The sequence below is a fragment of the Passer montanus genome, unplaced genomic scaffold, assembly GCF_014805655.1.
Source record: "Passer montanus isolate IOZ18808 unplaced genomic scaffold, ASM1480565v1 scaffold8, whole genome shotgun sequence".
NCBI classification, from domain to species: Eukaryota; Metazoa; Chordata; class Aves; order Passeriformes; family Passeridae; genus Passer; species Passer montanus.
In genome coordinates, this window is record NW_024373256.1 from 4,102,721 (window position 1) to 4,123,724 (window position 21,004).

General features: G+C 42.5%; 1 protein-coding gene across 3 annotated transcripts in view; it reads left to right on the forward strand.

Moving 5' to 3' along the window:
* Positions 1 to 21,004, forward strand: part of CARD11 (caspase recruitment domain family member 11) — a 45,285-nt gene that overhangs the window by 14,798 nt on the left and 9,483 nt on the right. For 2 of the 3 annotated variants that reach the window (XM_039732536.1, XM_039732538.1), the window contains exons 2-16: positions 5,924 to 6,136; positions 6,705 to 6,842; positions 7,484 to 7,809; positions 8,504 to 8,683; positions 10,257 to 10,409; positions 10,494 to 10,619; positions 11,109 to 11,306; positions 12,146 to 12,325; positions 13,370 to 13,424; positions 14,722 to 14,831; positions 15,999 to 16,102; positions 19,022 to 19,074; positions 19,624 to 19,756; positions 20,215 to 20,416; positions 20,856 to 20,982. In XM_039732536.1, coding sequence (XP_039588470.1) covers positions 5,924 to 6,136; positions 6,705 to 6,842; positions 7,484 to 7,809; positions 8,504 to 8,683; positions 10,257 to 10,409; positions 10,494 to 10,619; positions 11,109 to 11,306; positions 12,146 to 12,325; positions 13,370 to 13,424; positions 14,722 to 14,831; positions 15,999 to 16,102; positions 19,022 to 19,074; positions 19,624 to 19,756; positions 20,215 to 20,416; positions 20,856 to 20,982 — 2,298 coding nt within the window. Of the gene's footprint in view, positions 1 to 1,312; positions 1,451 to 5,923; positions 6,137 to 6,704; positions 6,843 to 7,483; positions 7,810 to 8,503; positions 8,684 to 10,256; positions 10,410 to 10,493; positions 10,620 to 11,108; positions 11,307 to 12,145; positions 12,326 to 13,369; positions 13,425 to 14,721; positions 14,832 to 15,998; positions 16,103 to 19,021; positions 19,075 to 19,623; positions 19,757 to 20,214; positions 20,417 to 20,855; positions 20,983 to 21,004 lie in introns of all 3 variants that reach the window. The other variant, XM_039732537.1, reaches the window with a different exon arrangement.

Consider the following 21,004-nt stretch of genomic DNA (forward strand, 5'->3'; position numbering starts at 1 on the left):
GGGAAAGCTCCAATCTCAGCCTTTTCTGAAACAGAAATCATTACAGGGTCCAAAGGAGCATTGCTGCACTGATTGGGGTTTTTGCAACAATATTGCATTGGGCAAAACAATGTTCTTAATGTGTAAATAGCGTTTTCCTCCAGAAAGCAATAGAAATTGTATAGAATTTCAGTTGCAGTTTCAAAACACACAAAAGCTCAATGTAGTAAGTGTGGAATTCAGTTCATTCATTGTTCAGCTCTTGGGCAATATTATCCTGCAGCATTGAAGACTTGTCTGTCTTTGTTGCACACGTTGTTTTCAGGTTTAGGTGGTTCTAAGCAAACTGTTGGGTGTCCTGACTGACAACACCAATAATTGATCTGTGCTTTATGTATGAGTTACCCTTCTTTTTTCTGAGATGGCATTTTATATGGATCTGTCCTTAGGAAAGTAAATAAAGACAGAAAGCGATAATTAAAGAGAGTTCCAAGAGTATTAATTCTTCTGACCCCCTTCTGTTAGGACAGGAATAGTGATTAGACATAAATCTCTGATTTATTCAATTGCTTGGTTTGTTTGGGTTTCTTTCTTTTTTTTTCAGATGGGAGAAGCATATCACAGTACAGAAGTACTGAAGTACAGAAGGGAGAGGAACAAGATAGAATTCTTCATTTCTTTTTGTCTCACTTGGGTTTTGAGCTTATAGTTACAAAAATGAAGGGAATTTCCTTTCTCTCTTCTGAAGCCAGATGAAGATGCTTCCAGAGCTTTCTGAACCAGTTAGGGAGCTTGGTTTGCTTCCTTCTCCCTCTCTTCTGTTCAGAAAACGGGAGTACTCCTCATGTTAGCTACTGAAGATGTAGCTTTACCTCCCTGCAGGCTGCTGGTGTTTGGGGTTTCTTTTGTAGGCTGTGTGGAATGGGAAGATTGACTCAGTTGAATTGAATAAGACATTTTTGTGCAAAAATAATCCTATTTTGTGTTTAAAGCTTCTTGCTCTTCTATTACTTTGGTATCTCTTATTCTATTTTTTTTCTTTTATATTTTGTTGAAATAAGTATGATGGTTGAATCTCTTGTATAAAGGGGTTCTGAGATACACAGAATGGTTCTTTTTATGTGGTATACTATGACCCAAAACAGAAATACAACCCAGCCCAGCCAGCAGAGCTGCTGCCTTCAGAAAGTGTTCTGAGGTTTGCAGAGTCTGAAGTAATAAAACTGCACTAATAGTAAATATTTTTCTCAGGGCTTTCCATCTCAGTGGTTCCTTGTGCTTTGCAGTCACTAATTAACAAGTCCTACCATGTCACAAACATACCCTTTGCCAGCATTGTTTTCAGGTGGGGACACTGAGGGAGAAAGGAAGGATATAAAGTGCAAATTCTTCAAGGCAGATGAAGACACTGCCTCGTCTCCTTTCGGAGTCTGGATTTAGACATCTGTATCGAAAAAAATTGCAAGGATAGGTAAGCAAATTTAGTCATCTTTATCAATGTTTAAACCTTTTAAAAGTGGTTTTCAGCACCAGAGAACATCCAGAGAGCAGCCAACATAATTGGAAACTGCTGGCATTCAGCATTTCAGAAAGCCTGGAGGGCACACAGAGCTCTCCTGTCCTTAAGCAAAGGAATATAATTTCCTTATCACACTTTAAACTGTGACTTTCCTCTAAAAGTAAAAATAGCTCTAAATCCCTTTGTGGTTTTGTGGTTCTCTGATATTGCAAATCTGCACATATCCACACAAGCAGCTTTTGAGAAAATCACCCAGTTGTTACACTTTGTCATGTGAGGTGCTGTACACACTGCAGGGAGAAAAGACATTGCCCCACAGACTGGAGATGTACAGAAAAAGAGAATGTGGAACAACACCCTCAAAATGCTGAGAAAAATTGCATACACAGTTTTGGAATGTTGTTTTCATCTTTAAAGTATGATGATTTACATGTAATTCTTTCATGCTCAGCATTTAACATAAAATTCTGTTCTTGTTAACTTATAATATTAAAAACATTTTGTTTACTGTGGTTTCTTTTTAAATACTGCCAGTCTGCAAACATCTGTGACAAATACAGAAATCCAAAACATAACAATAGATTACCTCATCCAAAATAAACTTCTGCTTCTCAGTATGAAGAGAAAACCCTTTTTTCATATTTCACAAAGGGAATATCAGGAAATCAGAAACCTGAGCTGAAAGCTGCATTTGCTACATGGCAGCTCCTGAGTATTGACAGGCTGGCAGGATTTGAGAGCACGGGGATGCAAATAATTAAATAGCTGAAGGGTTAATTTCTGCACCATCATCAAACAAAGCATAAAAAACAAAAATGAAGCTTTAGATGTGACCTGATGATGAGCACTTTATAGAACCCCTGGGTCTGAAGCCTGCAGGCTTTATTCCCTTGATCAGTGGAGAGTGTCACTGACATATGAGAGTGTGGAGTCTGAGTGAGAACAGAGAGCAGCTTTAACTGCAAGGTGATTTGTTCAGCTGAAAAATACACCACGGAAAAACCAGCAAACATCCAGAACGATTCATTTGTGTGTAACAGCCAGCAGAAGGATAGTCCCTGAGAGAGAAAAGGAGACAAGGGGAGCTGAGTGTTCCTTTTAATGTAAAAAGGGATTCTCTCTTTTATTTGTCTACATCTACAGAGACCTTTGAAATAGATGGAACTAGCTGAGATTATGACTGGATTAAGCTTTCCTGCAGTTAAAAGCTATTTTGTATACTAACTACTGAAAGGAGCAGCAGGAGAGTAATTTTTTAACTGCTGTGGTGATTTCTGATTTCTTTTTGCTTAATATCTGTTGAAGTCAGTCCAAGTCTGTGAGTTCACACCTGTGATTTGTAACGGATGCCATAGTATTTCTATGGCATATCACAACTCCTGGATGTGTTAGTTTACAGCTCAGGAGGTGTTGGAATCACAAATTAGATAATGCTAATAAATATCAGATTAAATAAGTGATTACAAATTTGAAAACATTTTAAATCTGTCATTTTTTAATTTTATAAGTGAAAACAACTTTTCTGCAATATCATCATAGGAAGGAAGGACAGAAGCAGGGAATAAGGGCTATAAAATGCCTAGAAAGTGCATGTACTGCTAAAAAACTTCTAAAATTAAAGCCAGCAATACAAGACCTTTATTAGTGTCCCACTGAGTTTCAGTTGTTACGTTTGGGTTTTTGACTAGCACACCAAAATTTCAACCAATGGCAAGCATTTTGTTTCCTATTCAACACTATATTAAATACTAAATCAAATAATTATTTGCTCAGTAGGAGGGGTTCTGCACTAATATCAGCTGATCATTGCTATTTTCTCTGGAACAGCTCCATGGGGGTTGTGCTCTCAGAGCAGCCTGGCCAAAGCCTCACAACAAAGGCATCACCTCAAGCTCCAGGGAGGGGAGGAGTGATCCCTGGGACACATCCCTGGGGGCTGATGGGCAGCACAGGCAGTTGGGACAGAGCTTAGCAGGGCTTTTCCAAGGAATTCCAAAGGAAGCAAAAGGGAGAGTCTGACATTCCTACATGGCAGTGAAGGACCACTCCACTAAATGTCATTTCTCAGGGCTTGAACCTTACAACAGGCTGTGTTTAGCAGGAGTTTGCTGCCAGAAATCTTTTACAATTCTTAGCCACTCATCCAATATACTTATCAGTTTCCCATTAAACATTATGTCCCCAAAATAACAGTATGGATCTATTATGCCCATACACAAGGGACTATTTGATAAAGATTTTTTTTTAATGTCAGGTAAAAAAAAAAAAGTGTTCATGTTGAGAATTACGCTGATGAGTGAACTCTCCTTTGAATCATTTAGTGGAGAAATCCCTTACTAATGTCCTGAGGGAACTGCTGACAGTGTGCAATAATTTCTGGTTCAGCGCAGCAGATTACAAGATATCTTGCATTTTATGAAATTCAGGCAAGTGCTTCTTTTGCACTCTGAGATCCATCTGTGAGCTCCCTGGTACGCTCCCAGAAATTAAAGGGCCTGTGACTTTCCTTTTTTCAGCTGCAGTGGATGCTGTGGCTGTGAGCTGACTGAGGCACTGTGTGACCTTCTGCTTCACTGCCTTCTACTCCCCAAAGTCCAGCTTCTCCTATTATGTAGCATTTGTTAAATTCAGCTTTGAAGTGAAATACAGTTACTTCCAGAATAATGGTGGAGAGTAAGGTTCATGAGAATGTGTGAGGATTTCAGATGAAGCTCTTTCACCTTTAGCATTCCTCCCACTACAACCTGCTTTGTAAAGATTTTTCTCTATTGGTTTACCTTTATTGTGCTCGTTGTTTCAGTGTCATTTTTACCACACATAAATACTGGCAATCAGTGAGAATTTCACCCAACCAGTGTGAAGTTCATAAGATCAGGGAGATTTTTCCCCTAACTACAGCCTTGCATCCCACTGAACTGCCCTGGTGTTCCTGGCCCTCTGGGGGCTGCTGTCTCCCCCAGAGTATGCAATCCCCATGCAAGTATCAGAGCAAATGTGGAATAAGTGGCTCCTAGGATGTGAAACTGCAAAGAAAATTCTGCTGTAGTATAGCGGAAGAACAAAGCCCTTGCCAATACTCCCTTAACTTATCCATATTGTGAAAAACCATCCACATTTTTTCTCACAGAGATATTGAAACCCACACTAGGATTTTTGACAAATAGGGAAAGCTTTTGAAAGCATCAAGCAGAGATCATGCATTGTTTTTGTAGGAATATCCTGTATTTCATTATATGAGAACACTGACAAACACATTATTTAGCAGATTAGCACTTTTGGCTTTAGTTTTCAAAATGAGGAATTAATACCCCTTGGCTATGCAGTTCTTGAGCTGTTTTTGCTCAGGGATGCTCAGTGTAACACAGGCTGCTCCCCAGTTCCTAAAGCTGGAAGCTGAGAAAAACAGCATGTTGCTTTTGAGGTCTTTAGTTACTGATTACCAGCAACACCTCATAAAACAGAGCTCTGGTCTCATATGATCCAAGAACTGCATATTCTTCTTCTACCAGGGTTTCTGAACTTGAAATAATAAAATCTTATGGTCCATGTGCCACCTGGATCACAAGGTCATATGAAAGCTAGAATGCAAAAATAGTACTAGATGAAAGGTTCATATTTATCGCAAAATAAAGACGGAAAGATTTTTTTTTACAAAGTTTCTTTAGTTTTAACTTCAGTACAAGTTTTCTTGCCTCGTAGCCTGCCATGTAACCTTCTCTAATGAGCTGGGTACAAATTAGGAGCTGGCAGGAAATTGCTTCACAAGCACTCAGAAACCGTGTGACAACATTTGCATGAGTCAAGAACATTTTCAGACTGCAGTGACACAGTGCTGTCACCTGCCCCCTCCTGCAGGGAAAGGCAAGGTCTGAGCTCCCAGGTAGCTGCACTCACCCCTCAGTGCCTCCACAGCCAGCTGCAGACACAGACCTGCCTTAACCATTCTTGTGTGCAGCCACTTCAGGTGCTGGCTCATCACATCTGTGCAGGTTCACATCAGAACAGCTTGGAGGAGCAAAGGAAGTGAGGATGAAAGCCTTCATTGCCTGCAGCCAGTATTTGTCTTTGCTCTGAGCCCTGCAGGTTCATTCCCTTCTTGCCTTGCACCGTGCCCTTTGCCATTGACTCTCTGGAGCAGAGGCATCCTCTGACTTGTAAAGAGCTCGGCGGAGTTGGCTGAGTACAGATTCATTACTGGAGAGCGATGAGCAGTAGTTCACAGGCTCAAGATAGCACTTCTGGGAACTGTCATTTCCCAGACGAGCTGTGGACAGGCTGCACTTCAAACAGCTTCAATATTGGGCAAATTCAGCATTAGTCAGAAGTGGTTCTGAGCTCACCCCATATGACATGGAAGCACAAAAAAGTACCGGGATTGCAGCTGTCCTGCTTGGAGTTCATTTGCCACTTGTGTCCCTTGGTCAGGAGCAGAGCCAGAGATGGATGACTGCCTGGAGATCCTGAAAGATGAGGAGGAGGCTTTGTGGGAGAATGTGGAGTGCAACCGGCACATGCTGAGCCGCTACATCAACCCAGCCAAACTGACCCCCTACTTACGGCAGTGCAAAGTCATCGACGAGCAGGATGAGGATGAGGTGCTCAACTCACTCATGCTGCCCTCCAAAATTAACAGAGCAGGTAATTATCTGGTCAGTGGCTCCATCTGCATCTCTGTCTGAATAGCTTCGCTCTACTAAGTCTGGAGAGAGCCTGCATCAAGTTACAGATTATCAGATTGAAACTCTTTTATCTTATTTACAGGAGGTTTAAAGTACAGGGGGAATTCTGCTGCTATTTTGATAACAAAGACTCTTTCCAGTACTGTGCAGACTGGAGCTTGTGAGGTTCAAATTCCCATCAAAGCCTTGGCAAATATTTCAGTTAACACAAGTAGCAGTCAGTGCCATTCCAGGAGTAGCTTTTCAGCTGTCTTGCAGTACTTTGTGATTTGTCACTGGAAGATCTGCCATCCCTACTTGGTAAAGGCTGCACTGAACAACTTGTCCTTTGAAATTTCTGTTCCAGAGGCCAATTTGCCCACACTCCCTCAGAATAACACAGCACAAACACACAGAATTGCTGGCATTACTTCATGGGTTCAGCTGGATTTTGTACAGCTCGTTGCCAAGGCAGGGATGAACCTTAGGAACATATTTGCTCATGCTGCTGGTGGGGCTGATGTGTCACCTCTGCTGTCTGTACCCAGGCCGGCTGCTGGACATCCTCCACACCAAGGGCCAGAGGGGCTACGTGGTGTTCTTAGAGAGCCTGGAGTTTTACTACCCTGAACTCTACAAACTGGTGACAGGGAAAGAGCCTACACGGAGATTTTCCACTATTGTTGGTGAGTAGAATCAATCACAAAAGAGCCTGTTGAAGTAAGGATTCTCTGAAAGACTGGCTTGGTTTTTTTCAGGCAAGAAGTAGAAATAAAAGCTAATCTTGGTGTAGAATGCTTTCAGTCTCCTTCAAAGCAAAATGTGGTAGGTAATGTATAAAGCAAAGGGACATCCCAGATGTCTGAAAGAAGCTTCAAATGGAATGATAGGCATTACCAGAATTCTCAAGAGAAGCTATATTGGAACAGTGGACTAAATTACACTGACAACTTACACATGTGCAGCACATTTTAAGCATTCAGATTAATTGTACTTGTACAGATTCATTGTACAAAGGTTGTGCTATTTCCACAGGCTCAGCTGAAACAAGACAAATGTAAAGACTTCATCTTCTATCCAGACAAGCTGTATGTGTGTATACTGTGACACTGATACCAGTGTACTGTGTAATATTTGTGCTGTTCCCAGTTAGACATACAGCTGTGTGTGAATTTGTGTAAATTCTGTACCTTTGTACATATTCTGGGCCTTTTGTTTCTTACATTGTTCTGCTGATCTTACTACCTTACTACTTACTACCTTATTAATAAAGTAAATTAAATAAGGTACTTTACCAGACATTGAGAAGCTGTTCAAACATTTTCAGTGGAGGAGGGACACGAAGGCCTTACCCATTTCCTAATGAATGAGATCATCAAGCTCCAGCAGCAGGTGAAGACAAAAGACGTGCAGCGCTGTGAGCTCCTGGCCAAGTCCCGCCAGCTGGAGGATGAGAGAAAGCAGCTAAAGCTGAACAAGATAGAGCTGCTGACCTTCCAGGAGAGATACAACAAGATGAAGGAGGAGAGGAATAACTACAACGATGAGCTGGTCAAGGTGAAAGATGAGAACTACAATCTGGCCATGAGATATGCCCAGCTGAGTGACGAGAAGAGCATGGCTGTGATAAGGAGCCGGGACCTGCAGCTGGAGGTGAGGCCAATGCTCTGGGCAGCAATGGAGGGTGCCCGTGGCATCTGGGAAATTGAGACCTTCTCTGACAGCAGAAAGATGTGGAGCTCTCATTTGCTTTGCTTATGCAGATGATTGAAGGCCTCACTGTACAGAAATGCCAACTGCAGTTAGGTGTATGAATGGCATATAATGAATTAACAGAATAGAATGCAAATAAAAATAAAATGTAAAACATAACTGCTTGCTAAAAACTTAATTTTAGCTTTTTTAGGCTCAGTAATATCTTCATACAGTTATCCAGCAGTACTGCAGCTGTGGGGGGATTTATTCAGAAAGATATCCTGAATTTTCTCCTGTTTTTCCTGATCCAGTTAGTCCATGTGCAAAAATCACAATGTGTGGTCAGCCTCTTCCATGTTCATTCTGTTTCATATCTCTTTTTTTATTGGAGGATTGAGAATGTGCCACGGTTTTTTTAGTCCAGCCCATATGAGTTGTAGCTGGTAAGTAGCAGGTTTGTATTTGAGACTTCACCAGTTAAGTTGTGGACATTCAGCACCCAATTATCAACCTCTCATTAGTATTCACAGTTTAAGCTATTTTCCCCTGTATGTTTTCCACCTGGAAGTGAGAGTTTTGTCAGAATACTAAATGTCAGAGCTAGGGAGGATCCGCTTCCTCTCCTCTTTCTCCTTTTCTCTGCTCCCTCTAGATTGACCAGCTGAAGCATCGCTTGAACAAGGTGGAAGAGGAGTGCAAGCTGGAGAGGAACCAGTCCTTGAAGCTGAAAAATGATATTGAAAACCGACCCAAAAAGGAACAGGTTCTGGAGCTGCAGCGGGAAAATGAGATGATGAAGACTAAAATCCAGGAGTTACAGTCCATCATTCAGGTATAAAAGCAGATTTTTGCCTTTAAAATCCAAACTCACACATACTCCAGTTACAGTGCAGAAGGTGTTGGCTGAAACCTCTGCCTGCAAAACTGCAACCAGCAGAAGTGCAAAGTTTGGACAGACAGAAGGCTGCTTGTACAGCTCCCAGCTGCCTGGAGTGCTCCCTGAGCAGACACATGCGTGAGGAGGAGTTCTACAAAAATAGTCCTCTAAAAAAATCAAGTGTACATGAGAAATTGGCTCTTCCAAGAGTACAGTGTTTAATTGCTGAACATTGTACCAGCCTGTCACTACAAATCTGTGTTAAACAGCCAGCACAGAACTTTTTGACAGTGGCTCTGGGTACCCTGTGTTAGGCTGTTGTCATATCTTTGCCAAAAGGTTTTAATGAAGCAGAGGATGATAAAGGTTCCTGTACTTGAGTGGTCACTCAGCTCCAGGGTGCCCTGCAGAACCTGCACAGGGAGCTTCACCAACCTGTGTTTGGACAGGTAGGGAAAACAGTTGATGTGCAGCACATTTAGGACTCCTCTGTGAACAACTTAGCCAAATATTGGGATATATGTGAGATTACTTAGCACTTTGTTAGAAAAGGCTTGTGGCATTTTAAAATGACACTTAAAATTATCAGTAGAAGGCCTTTCAGAAATGGCTCTAGCCTCTAGCAGTGCCCAACAATTCTTAGTTCTAATACAAATCCAATTCAAAGGTTGAAAAAGAATGTAGAATAGAAGATTCTGGGAGTTCTGGTCCATGTAGGTCTCTTATATTAATTGAAATGTTATTACAGCACTTAAAGAAACAGAAATAGCTAAAAATAGGATTTAAATTCTCCTAAGAGAAAGATAATAAACTCAAATCAGTTTGGTTTAGAAATGCTTAGGTATGCTTAGAAATACCGGGTAACCTAAATGTCCCTGAAATCTCCAACTCAGTCTAGATATTTCAAAAATAAATATGCATATTCCTTGCTACCATTTTATGCTTTTTTCATCTTCCATTTATGGTTAATTTTGGATGGCAATTATATGTTAGAACCTGCTTTGGTAATCTTGTTCATTTTAAATCTACAAGAAATTATATTCCTGGATGATGTAGAAAATGAAGCAGTGGTACAAGGTACTCCAGGCATGTTTAATATTCTCTGAGCACAGCACTGCAAAGCCTGTGCATGCCTTAAAAATTCTCCTGAATATTTTCTTAGGCCCTGCTCTTTAGAAAAGGGTGATTTTTGTGCTCAGTGAGAGCTGATTAATAGAAAAGAGTTTTGAATGCAGGGCTTGGAGTGAAGAATTGTCACTGCATCCAAACTGGATCAAATTATAGCCAGTACAATAGAGCAGTAAAACAGTTCCTTCATCAGACTATTCTGACAGCAAGACAGATTTTATTCATCTTTTCTGACACTGCTTTAAAATATGAACAAATGTCCATCTTTTCTCCTGCTTCCCCATTGCAGTACCTTGTTCATTTGCTATTCCTCTTGCTTGTTACTGTCTCTGATACTTCTCTACCTGCAAAACTATTTTTTGTTTCCCTGGCCTAGCTCTAAAAAAATGTCTTTCCTCAGGCTGACAAGAGGGGTTTGCCAGATTCAGACAAAACCATTTTGGATATTCTGGAACACGACCGTAAGGAGGCACTGGAGGATCGCCATGAGCTGGTCAACAAGATCTTCAATCTCCAAGAGGAGATTCGTCATGTGGAGGACTTGAGAGACAAGGTGAGGAATGGAAGGGTAGAGAAATGGAATATCCCAGGCTGGTGCTCAAAATGCCAGTGGTGGCTAACAGTTTGTCATTTCCAGTATCTTGAGGAGAAAGAAGATTTGGAGTTAAAGTGCTCAACACTAGGAAAAGACTGTGAGATGTACAAGCACCGCATGAACACTGTGATGATACAGCTGGAAGAGGTGGAAAAGGAGCGGGACCAGGTATCCTACAGTTAAAGTAGGGGAATATCAATAGCAAGAGCCTCTATCTGCTCTGTGTCACTTTGGGGAATTGTAGGTAATCGGGCCCAAAATACCATTATAAAATAAGCAGTTTAAAGAATTACTTGTTGGGATTTGCATTATGGTAATTAAACACAGGGTAATATTGGGTTGTTTCCACAGTGTAGCATCTGGCAGGCAGGACCAGGATCTTTCACAGCAGCTCCTGCAAGGCTTTACATCAGTGTCAAGTCACCCCATTTGCACTCTGGGACATTTTCCCACCAACCCAGAGGGAGCTGTAAATGAACCACCCTCATCATCATAATTTTTAATGGTGCTACTGTGGCACATGCTGGTCCTGATTGCTGTGTTAATGGGTGGCTGGGTACCACTTCTGAAGTCCCGGTTGCCAACACCTCACAAACAAAAGCAGCAGGAGGAGGATGTGCTGCCCAGGTGCCAGGGAGGTTTCGTGTCCCGCTGCAGGCGTTCCGCTCGCGCGATGAGGCGCAGACGCAGTACTCGCACTGTCTGATTGAGAAGGACAAATACAGGAAGCAGATCCGGGAGCTGGAGGAGAGGAACGACGAGCTCCGAATCGAGGTGGTGCGCAAGGAAGCGTGCATCGTCAACCTGGAGTGCAAACTGCGGCGCCTCTCCAAGGACAGCAACTTCCTCGACCAGGTATGGCTGAGCAAGACACACAGCATCTCTGCTGTTCACAGAATTCACAGAATGGGCAGGTTGGAAGAGCCCTTAAAGATCATGGAGTCCAACCCCTGTTCCTAACAGTTCAACTAAACCCTGGCACCCAGTGCCACATCCAGTCTTGGTTTAGACACATCCAGTGACTCCAGCACCTCCCTGGGCAGACCATTCCAGAACTTTATCAACCTTTCTGTAAAAAAATTTCCTAATATCCACCCTATATTTCCCTTGACAGCAGCTGGAAACTGTCCTCTGGTTCTGTCAGTGCTGCCTGGTGAAAGAGACCCACCCCCACCCGACCACAACTACCTTTCAGGGAACTGTAGAGAGTGATAAGGAAGAGACTTGTTAAGACTTGCTTTTATAAACATTTTGGTCTGGAAGGGAGGGAAGACTTTTCTAATTCTTTCTATGAATTAACTGAAAAAAAATAATCTCCTACTAAATGTCAGAGTTGTGAATTCTTTACTATAGTGTTTTTCAAGTTGTCTGTTATGCACATGGCTTCCCAAAGGCTGCCATTCAACAGCTTGACTTGAAATGGAAAGGGAAAAATGCAGAAAAACAATTATTTTCTACACTGGGGTAGAAACCACAAATATTTTTAGGATCGTGAGTGAAAAAGAATTCAGTCTGTGAACAGAAATCCCCACAAATCTCAGCCCAAATTACTGATTGGGTCTGGAGCCACATTCTGTGTGAGCTTCTGAAGCACTGGAGTTACAATAGGTTCAATCAGATTACTCTGAAAGAAGGTTATGAATTTGTTGTACCAGACTGGTCTCAGAAATAAAGTGTTCCCTTGTGATCTTTAGAGTTTGCCACGGAATCTTCCCATTACCGTTATCTCCCAGGCCTTTGGGACTTCTGGCCCAAAAGCCAACGGTCAGGAAGCTGATGACTCCTCCACCTCTGAGGACTCTCCAGAAGACAACAAATTCTTCTTGCCTGATCAAGTTCGTCTCAAGAGAAGAGTGAACCTAAAGGGGATCCAGGTGAGTCTGAATCTGAGGCTGGAATAACACAGAGCAGAGACTTCTAGAATTATCAGACATAACACACGTTGTGGCTGTGCCTCTGAAACTGCTGTAAAGATAAGAATAGATCTGTGTATGATAGTGAGCTGTGTGTGATAGTTTTTGCCTTGTGGTGATTTGCATCTTGAAGAGCAGATCTAATCAGGCTTCATAGACTGTTTTCTGTCCCTTCTCCCCATTTTCTGTTTTCTTCTTGCTTCTGCTGTTCATTCACATTCTTGGAGCATTGTCAATAAATTGATTCTTTGCCTTCTTAACATTAGTGGGAAAAAAAAAATGACATAATGCCTGAGGTCCAACACACACTGAAGGTGAAAAACAAAGCGTTGGTGGAAAAGCTCTCAGCAGCTGGAAGGAAAAATAGCAAGAAATGGACACAATCTAGAGCAAAATTAACTATCTAATTTAGAATTAAATTATGGCAATTTCCTCACCCCTAACAGGAAGGGGGTAGCATGAGTTAGGTTCATGCTTTCCCCGACTAGCTGCATTCACATGGCTATTATCTGATGCTGGATTCGTGATCTGTAAAAAACCCCACAAAAATCTAACATTCAGGCTTTTGAGGTTCTCTTCCCTTTCATCTGCACTTGAATTCTCCCTGCCCTTCGTAACCTCTCTGAGCTCTGATTGTTGTTATTACTTATGGCAATAGAGCTGCATTTTTCACATTGCACACTCCAAAAGGATGCCTGTTGTATTAACAGCTGCCTGAAACCAGTCCCAAGGCACCCGCTTCACCTTTCGTCTCTTTTTTTCTTCAGCAGAATCTGAAAATTGCAATGCATTTGGGCCAGGCATTCAAAAGTAGCCAGGTTGCTCACACTCCATCACTGCTGTTGTATTTAGATACCTAAATATCTTCTAAATTTTGGGTCCTGTTGTTTAAAGGAGGGCAAGTATATTACAACATAACAGTGGAAAAAGGTGGTAAAAATATCTGGCTTACAGTGTGTGGTAAATATTCTGCATTTGTGCTGATTTTTGTCCTCTTTCTTTTAGATAAGTCCAAGAGCTAAATCTCCTGTCAGCATGAACAAAACAGCAGAGTTTCAAGGTCAGAAAGAGCACCCATGTCCTTATTCCTTTTCCATTGCTTTGTCTCTTTCACTTAATCTCTTTAAGTTGTTTAAACAAATATGCCAACCAGGGAAATTCTTAACTAAGTCCAAGTCAGTAAGAAAAACCAAAACAGTTTCTCTCACAGTTACAAATGTAATGATTCAAAGTGGTCAAGAGCTCTACATCATTGTCCTCTCCATCAAAGGTACCTCTCCAGGCACACGATGTACATCCCATAGCTTACCTAAATCTTCTGTTTACTTAGTTTTCCATTTAGTTTACAGAAGTTGTAAAGTCATTTGTGTAACATCTGTACTAAAAATCATTATACCATTCTCCTTTTGCTGTTGGAAAAATCATTCAAGCTGAAAAGGCCCTAATCTAGTGATTGTCTAATGAGTTCCTTTGTCCTTCAGCAAAAGGGAATTAATTTGAAATCTAAAACATTGCGAAGCCTTGGGGAGGGGGATTGACCCATGCCCCAGCCAGCTGCCAAGTTACCAAATTTGTTGCTGTACACTCATGTTTGAGCTACTCCTAATTCCTCTTGTTTGTGTAACACTACCCCTGAAACACCAAACCCCATCAGAGGCAGCACTTCCTTCAGTAGCTGTGTGAGGCCCTGTTGGATAAAATATCCTGGGGAACACAGCCCCTGCCCCAAGGAATTCCATGTTAAACAGCAGCTTTGCTGTCAGGCAGAGTAACATTAGTACCAATCAGAGGGGCTGAGCAAGGGAAGGAGTCCACATTCACTCTGTGTTACCTGGGACTGCTGAGGCATCTCAGGCTTCTTGGTCTTTGTAGTAAATTCTTTGTTGTAACAAAGTGTAACAATGAGCCAACCTTGCAAATTGCCAGATTCAGGTGGTGTAATTAAAACATAAATTCATTAAACAATCCTTCTTTAATTTGTCAAGTAGCATTCACAGATCTACTAAAAACATGAAGGACAGAGATGAGAGACAAAGTGGGCAGGAGTCTGTGCTGAGGGTGGAATTTCTGTGCTTTGCTGGGAACTGCTGGGGAATAGGAACCAGAGCTGCCAGAAGGACAGAGATGAGAGACAAAGTGGGCAGGAGTCTGTGCTGAGGGTGGGAATTTCTGTGCTTTGCTGGCAATGGGAACCAGAACTGCAGGGCAGGGACGTGTCCAGGTCCCCTGTCCAGTGCAAGACCAGCTGAAATGGAAAGAGAACATAAGTGCAGGGGCACATCTGCATTGGAAGTGCTCTGACATATTTCTCTCTGGTGTGTTTTCTCTGTGTCCTTCCCTTGTCCCTGTGAGTGCAGCAGCCAGAGCTCAGGATGAAGACGGGGCCGAGGGCAGCACCGGCCGCACGGACACGAGCTCCTCTGTGTCCATCAGTAACTCCATCAGCAGCTGTGAAGTCACCAAGATTGTAAGGATGCCCCTTGCCTGTCTACAGCCATCTCTCCTAATGTGGTTCAGAGCTTGCACAGCTCAGTATTAGCCCTTCCCCAGCATCCCAGCTGTGATCCCATTCAAGGCCCTTGTCAGAAGCTCCCTTAATCCTTTTGCCAGCATTTTGTTAGAACTATGTTATTAGCCTTTCCCAAAATCACAGAATTGGTTTATGTTTATTTAAAGATATTTCAGAGGTATTTATGACCTCTTGCTGTCTCCTCATGCCATTTAACATTTACTGTTGGAAGAAAGAGATTTGCTTTAAAAGCTGCTTTGTAACTTATCTGAGAAAATGTTAAGGGTTTTTTGAGTTCTATAGTGCTTTTCCTGTCTATAAGTAACAGCGAGTGAGGAAAGGGGTGCAGATCACAGTTGGAAATTTCTGCATACCATAGTCAAACCATTTCTTCCCTGCTTGCTGTATCCCCATAATCTTCCAAGGTAGATATTCCATTATACATATGTGAGCACTGACACAGCAGGACAGGCAGATAGAGAGAGTGCTCTTGCAGAGTGTTAATAACAAAGAACAAAACATCTTTCTAGAACACCGTGAAAAATGCTGCCCCCAGGAAATTAAAATTATACTCAAGAATAGCCAGGAAAGAACTTGCTGCCACTCGTAATAAGCTTAGCTGGGTTAGGAGTATTTTTTGGAATATCTATTGGATGTTTAGATGACTTATACTGTTTTCCCTCTAGTGCAATTCAGGGTTTCGTTTCCAGTGCACTGGAAGATTAATTATTTAACATATAGAGATCTGTATTTTTCTTCCTCATTCCAACTACATATATATATTTCTATAAGTACACATACTGCTTTTCATCCCCCTCCTCCTATGTCAGCTGTGCCACACACAGAAGTAAAGTTACAATGGCTCAGTAAATCAGGCAGTTGTGTGGTCACAGGAGAAGGTGCAGTGCCAGCACACAAGCTGTGCATTGTGCTAAAAACTGGGATATATGAGTGCTCTTGGATTCTGCACAGCTAGAATCAACTTCTCTTCATTTTTCTGTGTGTGCTTCTCAGTGCAGAGCACAGCCAGTGCAGAGCACCCTCGCTAACGCTGCTGTGAGTTAGAAGTGAGAGCACATTTCAGCCAGATAACCTTTCTGACACCTTTTGGTTTCTCCTTCAAAGCAAACCCTGCGAAATCGCAACGACAGCATCATGTCCACCACCCCTGAGCCTCCCGGCAATGACTCCATCGTGCGGCGCTGCAAGGAGGACACCCCTCACTGCAGGTGGGGAAACCTGCCCTGAGCCTGCTGCCACAGGGACAAGGGAAAAGGGGCTCTAGAGCTCCTCATGTCTGCCTCTGGCTGGAGAGCTCTATAGAACCCACAGAATTCACAGAATCACTGGGTTGGAAGAGACCTTAAAGATCATCGAGTCCAACCCACGCCCTAACACCTCAACTAAACCATGGCACCCAGTGCCATATCCAGGCTTTTTTTAAACACCTGTTTTTAAACAGTGTGGTGACTCCACCACCTCCCTGGGTAGGCCATTCCAGAACTTTATCACTCTTTCTGTAAAGAACTTCTTTCCTAATGTGCACCCTGTATTTCCCTTGACATAGCTTGCGACTGTGTCCTCTGGTTCTGTCAATAAGGCGTAGGATTAACCTAACTTCTCAAGGCTCAGCCCTTCATCACACATTTTGTCCAAAGCACTCAGGAATGTCTGAAGTTCATCTGGGATGAATGACACAGTGACTGTAATGGACAGAAACACAAACAGGACTGGAATGCCTCAGCACTGATGCTATTGGAGACAGTGCTCTCCCTACCTTTGCACACTGATCCAGCTTCAGTTTTTGCCCCTCACCTCCCTGCTGCCCTCATGTCCCTGTTCTTTCCCCTTCTCTCAAAGCTCCCCCCTTCTCTCAAATCTGCAGAAGTAGAGCAGAGCTGCTTGCACGTCTGTGAGGAGTGTGGGGAGAGGCAGAAGGGGAAGCTGGTTTTTGTGAGTCTCAGGCTTTGTTTCTCAGCAGAGAAGGGAGGGGAGAGAGGCTTTGCCCTTGGCTTCACCTTCTGCTGCAGCTTCCACTTCTGTCAGGTCAGGGCCCCTGGAGTTCCCCTGGCAGTGAAATCACATCAGCTGGTGAGTGGGAAGTTGGTGGCAGAAAGGAAAGAGACCTCTCCAGCCTCACAGTTCCCTAAAGGGCACTGACCCCTTTTCTAAAAGGTTTTTGGCAATGTGATACTCAGACATGCTGTATTGGTGTGGTGTCAATAGCATCAGTGTCTGCATCAGAAATACCAGGAGACACAAATACATTCCCTAAAGGTAGTGAGCAGAAGGAGAAAAGAACAGAGCAGACCAATTTAGAAGAAAGTATATATGTGGAGGGTTTAGATCTTTATTAGATCTGGTTTTAATATCTAATCTTTATTTAAACTTTATTCAGATTTTTATGTTTTTCAAAATAATCTGATCTTGGGCAGACTGCCACTTCTGCCTCTCTCTCTGGACAGCTTTGCAAGACAGCTTTCCACTGAGGGTATCCTCAGCTGGTTCTCCCACATAATTTTCTAGGCTGCTGAGGATTTAAGCAGTGTTTATTTTAGTCTCCCTTAGCTTCTCCTTCATTGTCCTCCAAGTCTCTTTTTAAAGTGTGTTGTAACAATTCAAGATGGAAAAAGGGGGATTTTATTAATTATTTGAATGTTTTGTGCTTCAGGTGCTTGAAAAGCTTTTGGCATGCCTGAACTTTTCAATATTTGCAGTGTATTACAGAACACAGTGGAGATTACATGGAGATTATTCATCTTGTAGACTTATTTCACTGTAACTCTGATTGTATTCTGTTCCATGTGTTAAGGCATTGGAAGACTGAGTTGTACTGAAATCTGAATTTTTCCCTCATATTAGATATTCTTCATGTGGAAAGAACAGGTACCCTGGAACGAGGTCTGAATGGGGATTTACTTTGTTGAGCGGATAATCACTAAAGTCAAGTATCTCAAGAGCCTGCCCAAAAGTTCAGTGTAGTTTATAACTTTATAATTAGCATGATAAATTTTTGGGACTTATTTGTGAACATAATCCAGAATAATTGCTGTTTGCAAGCCAAGTTGCAGGTTTCACAGTTCATCTCTTCTTAATTTGTGTGGAAAAAAATGGTGAGATCATCATTTAATGTAGGAAAAGGTACATTATTTCCCTGCTTATGCATGGAGTAAAAATAGCTGATTCTCTGCAGCCTGGCTGCAAAAATTCACCCTTCAGCTGAAGCCAAATATGAGGAATATCAGCTCCACAGGAGACCTACAAATCATTTTGAATGGGAAAAACAACAAGCTGTTATTTAAACAGCTTTGCAACCAAAGGACATGCTTTAATGAAGTCCTTCTAGTGAAGCTGACAGATCACTCACTTGGCTGGACAGCCCCAATACCCCTGAAAGAGCAAAATTTTAGTGAATTTGGAGTGGCTTTAAGGCCAGCCAGCCTAGTCACCTTTGCAGGAATGGCAGTGTCACTGGGAGCTGGGCTGGGCCAGAGCTGTGGCAGTTCCTGTGCAGAAGCCTGCAGCACTTTGCCATTCTGTACTGCAGGTACCTGAGTAGCCACGACAGCTACCCTGAAACTGCTATAAAATGCTTCAAGTACTTTAAATCAAGCAGATAAATTATTCCTCTTCTGCTGCACCTCAGTAACTTCCCTTGCATTCACTCTGTCCATCAGTGAACTTCTGGCTTTTTGCTCTGTTGTGGAAAAACCCCATGGTGCAGTGCATGCACAGCAGGCATGGTGCAGCCCTTTATCTCTGTGCTGAACCAAGTGTGGTGTGAGTCACACACCAGACCATCAGTCAGCAGCTTCCTGTTGCCCTCAGCAAAATCTTCATTCCCTCACTGCTGTTGGCAGCTCTACCTTCTGAACCTTCTTGCTGTTTCACATGTTTCCCATGCTGGCTGACACATGTTGTCTCCTGCCCTTTTCTGTATTGTCAGTAACATCCTCAAGGATGTTACTTGCTTATTTTTTTTTGCAGCTGCACCATTGCCTGATGCAACATCTCCAACATCTTCCTTTTTCACAGGAGAAGTTCCTCCTTCAGAATTTAATGAAATCTACTAAAGGTGGAAATCTGCTGAAAGCTTGCAGCTGTTCAGCTTTCTCTTCCATTATCTCATGCTTTGCTTTTAATTCCAGCCTGGTTGAAGAGGACAATGACAGCTTTGGATGTGATGCTTTGGAGATGGATGGTAAGCAAGAGGATATCATGTATAATTGAAATATGAGCTAATATGTGATCAGCTCCCCAGCTACAGAGACTGTCAGACAACCAGCCCTACTCTAAGTAAATGGGACACATAGCCAGTGAGTAAATCAAGAAAACAAAGGGTCTGCCAGTGGTGAGAAGGGGAAAGCAATCATTTTCTGAAGAACTAAGAGGGAAAAGGTTTAGTTTTGTTACCACAAATGTGGTCAAACACTGGAACAGGGTTATCCAGAGAGTTTTAGCCAAACTCTTCATCCTTGGAGATATCAAAACCCAACTGGAAAAAGTCCTGAGCAATCTTCTTGAGCTAACCCTGCATTGACCTTTGACTAGACAGTCTCCAGAGGTCCCTTCCCACTTTCTGTTCTATGAGAGTGGCATACCTTGTGCCATGTCCTGTGGATATGAATCACATCTCTGCATGAAGAATTTCCTACTTCGGCTTTGGCTGGGATCAATTAAAATTCTTTTTCCCCTTTTCCATCTTTCTCACTTTATCTAGGATTCATTATCATTCTTGTTACTCTTTCAGATGACAGTCATGACAGGCATTCACACGGAGCTCCTTCAGTGCATTCTTCCTCTTCTTCTCATCAGTCAGAAGGCCTGGACGCCTATGAGCTTGAGCATGTCAACTCCATATTTAGAAAGTTCTCTCTGGAAAGGTATTTGAGATGCCAGTGTACTTACCTTAGAGACTGAGAGGAAAGGGTGCTGTGGTAGAAACTATTTATTTATTAGTTGCTGAAGTTATAACAGCAGGAGTGATTATGGTGGCAGCAATATAACGCTATCTTGGAGCTTTTCACGTTCTGTAAACCCATGAAAGTCATCCTGAAAATTCAAAAGCTTCAAGACAGACAAAATGTTCTAAAGGCTTCAATTTCTCCTTGTGATCTTGCTAACTTGCTGCAAGAGCTTGCTGAGTGGAGAGCTGTTATACACTGAGTTTTCAGAGATGCTCTTCTCCAGAACTATTGCAGTAACGATGAGGTTTCCTTTTAGAGTCCTTAGATACAAGTGCTTGATAATGCTAGAAGTTTATTTGTATATCTCTCATATCTCATGCATTCATTTAACTCAGAGTGAGATAACCAGCTGTCCCTCCCTCTCCTGGACACAGGCCCTTCCGTCCCTCTGTCACGTCTGTGGGCCGCATCAGGAGCTCGTGCCACACGGTCCAGCGCGTGACGCTCAACGGGGACAGCCTCAACTCAGAGATCACCCTGCTCGGGGGCAATGACAAAGGCAGCTTTGTCAGCTCTGTCAAGACAGGCTCCCTGGCAGAGAAGGCTGGCCTTCGGGAGGGACACCAGATCCTCCTGGTGAGCACGACATCATCACCAAGCAGCCCTGGGTGTCTGCCCACCCACCTATGCTGTCCCTGGCAATCCATGAGCACAAGTCCAACAATGCTTATGCCAAGTTTCTCTTTACTTAGTTTTCCCTCCATTGCCAATGTTCCCAAACCATTTCCTTGTTCAAATGTCCCCAAGGGGGGAAAAAACACCCCACACAATTTATATTCCTGCATTTATCCCCCTTCCCAGGGATGCCTGGGATTGTTTAAGTGCTGCAGCTCTGTTGGCTGCTAGCATTTCTAGTTTGAGGGAAAAAGAATTATGTAATTAGGACATAATCTACATTCTTGTAACAAAGTGTCTGCATTGTTTAATAAGGAAAAGATCATGGCACTTAAAAAAATGGTTTAATTGACTCAGAGATTGAACTTGCACTGAAGAGTAATATTTCTTTCATATCTAGTTGGAGGGCTGCATTAAAGGGGAAAATCAAAGTGTTCCTTTGGATACTTGCACAAAGGAAGAAGTTCACTGGACAATTCAGAGGTGCAGTGGTCCAGTAACACTCCAGTATAAATCAAATCATGAAGGTAAGACCAAAAGTATTTCTTA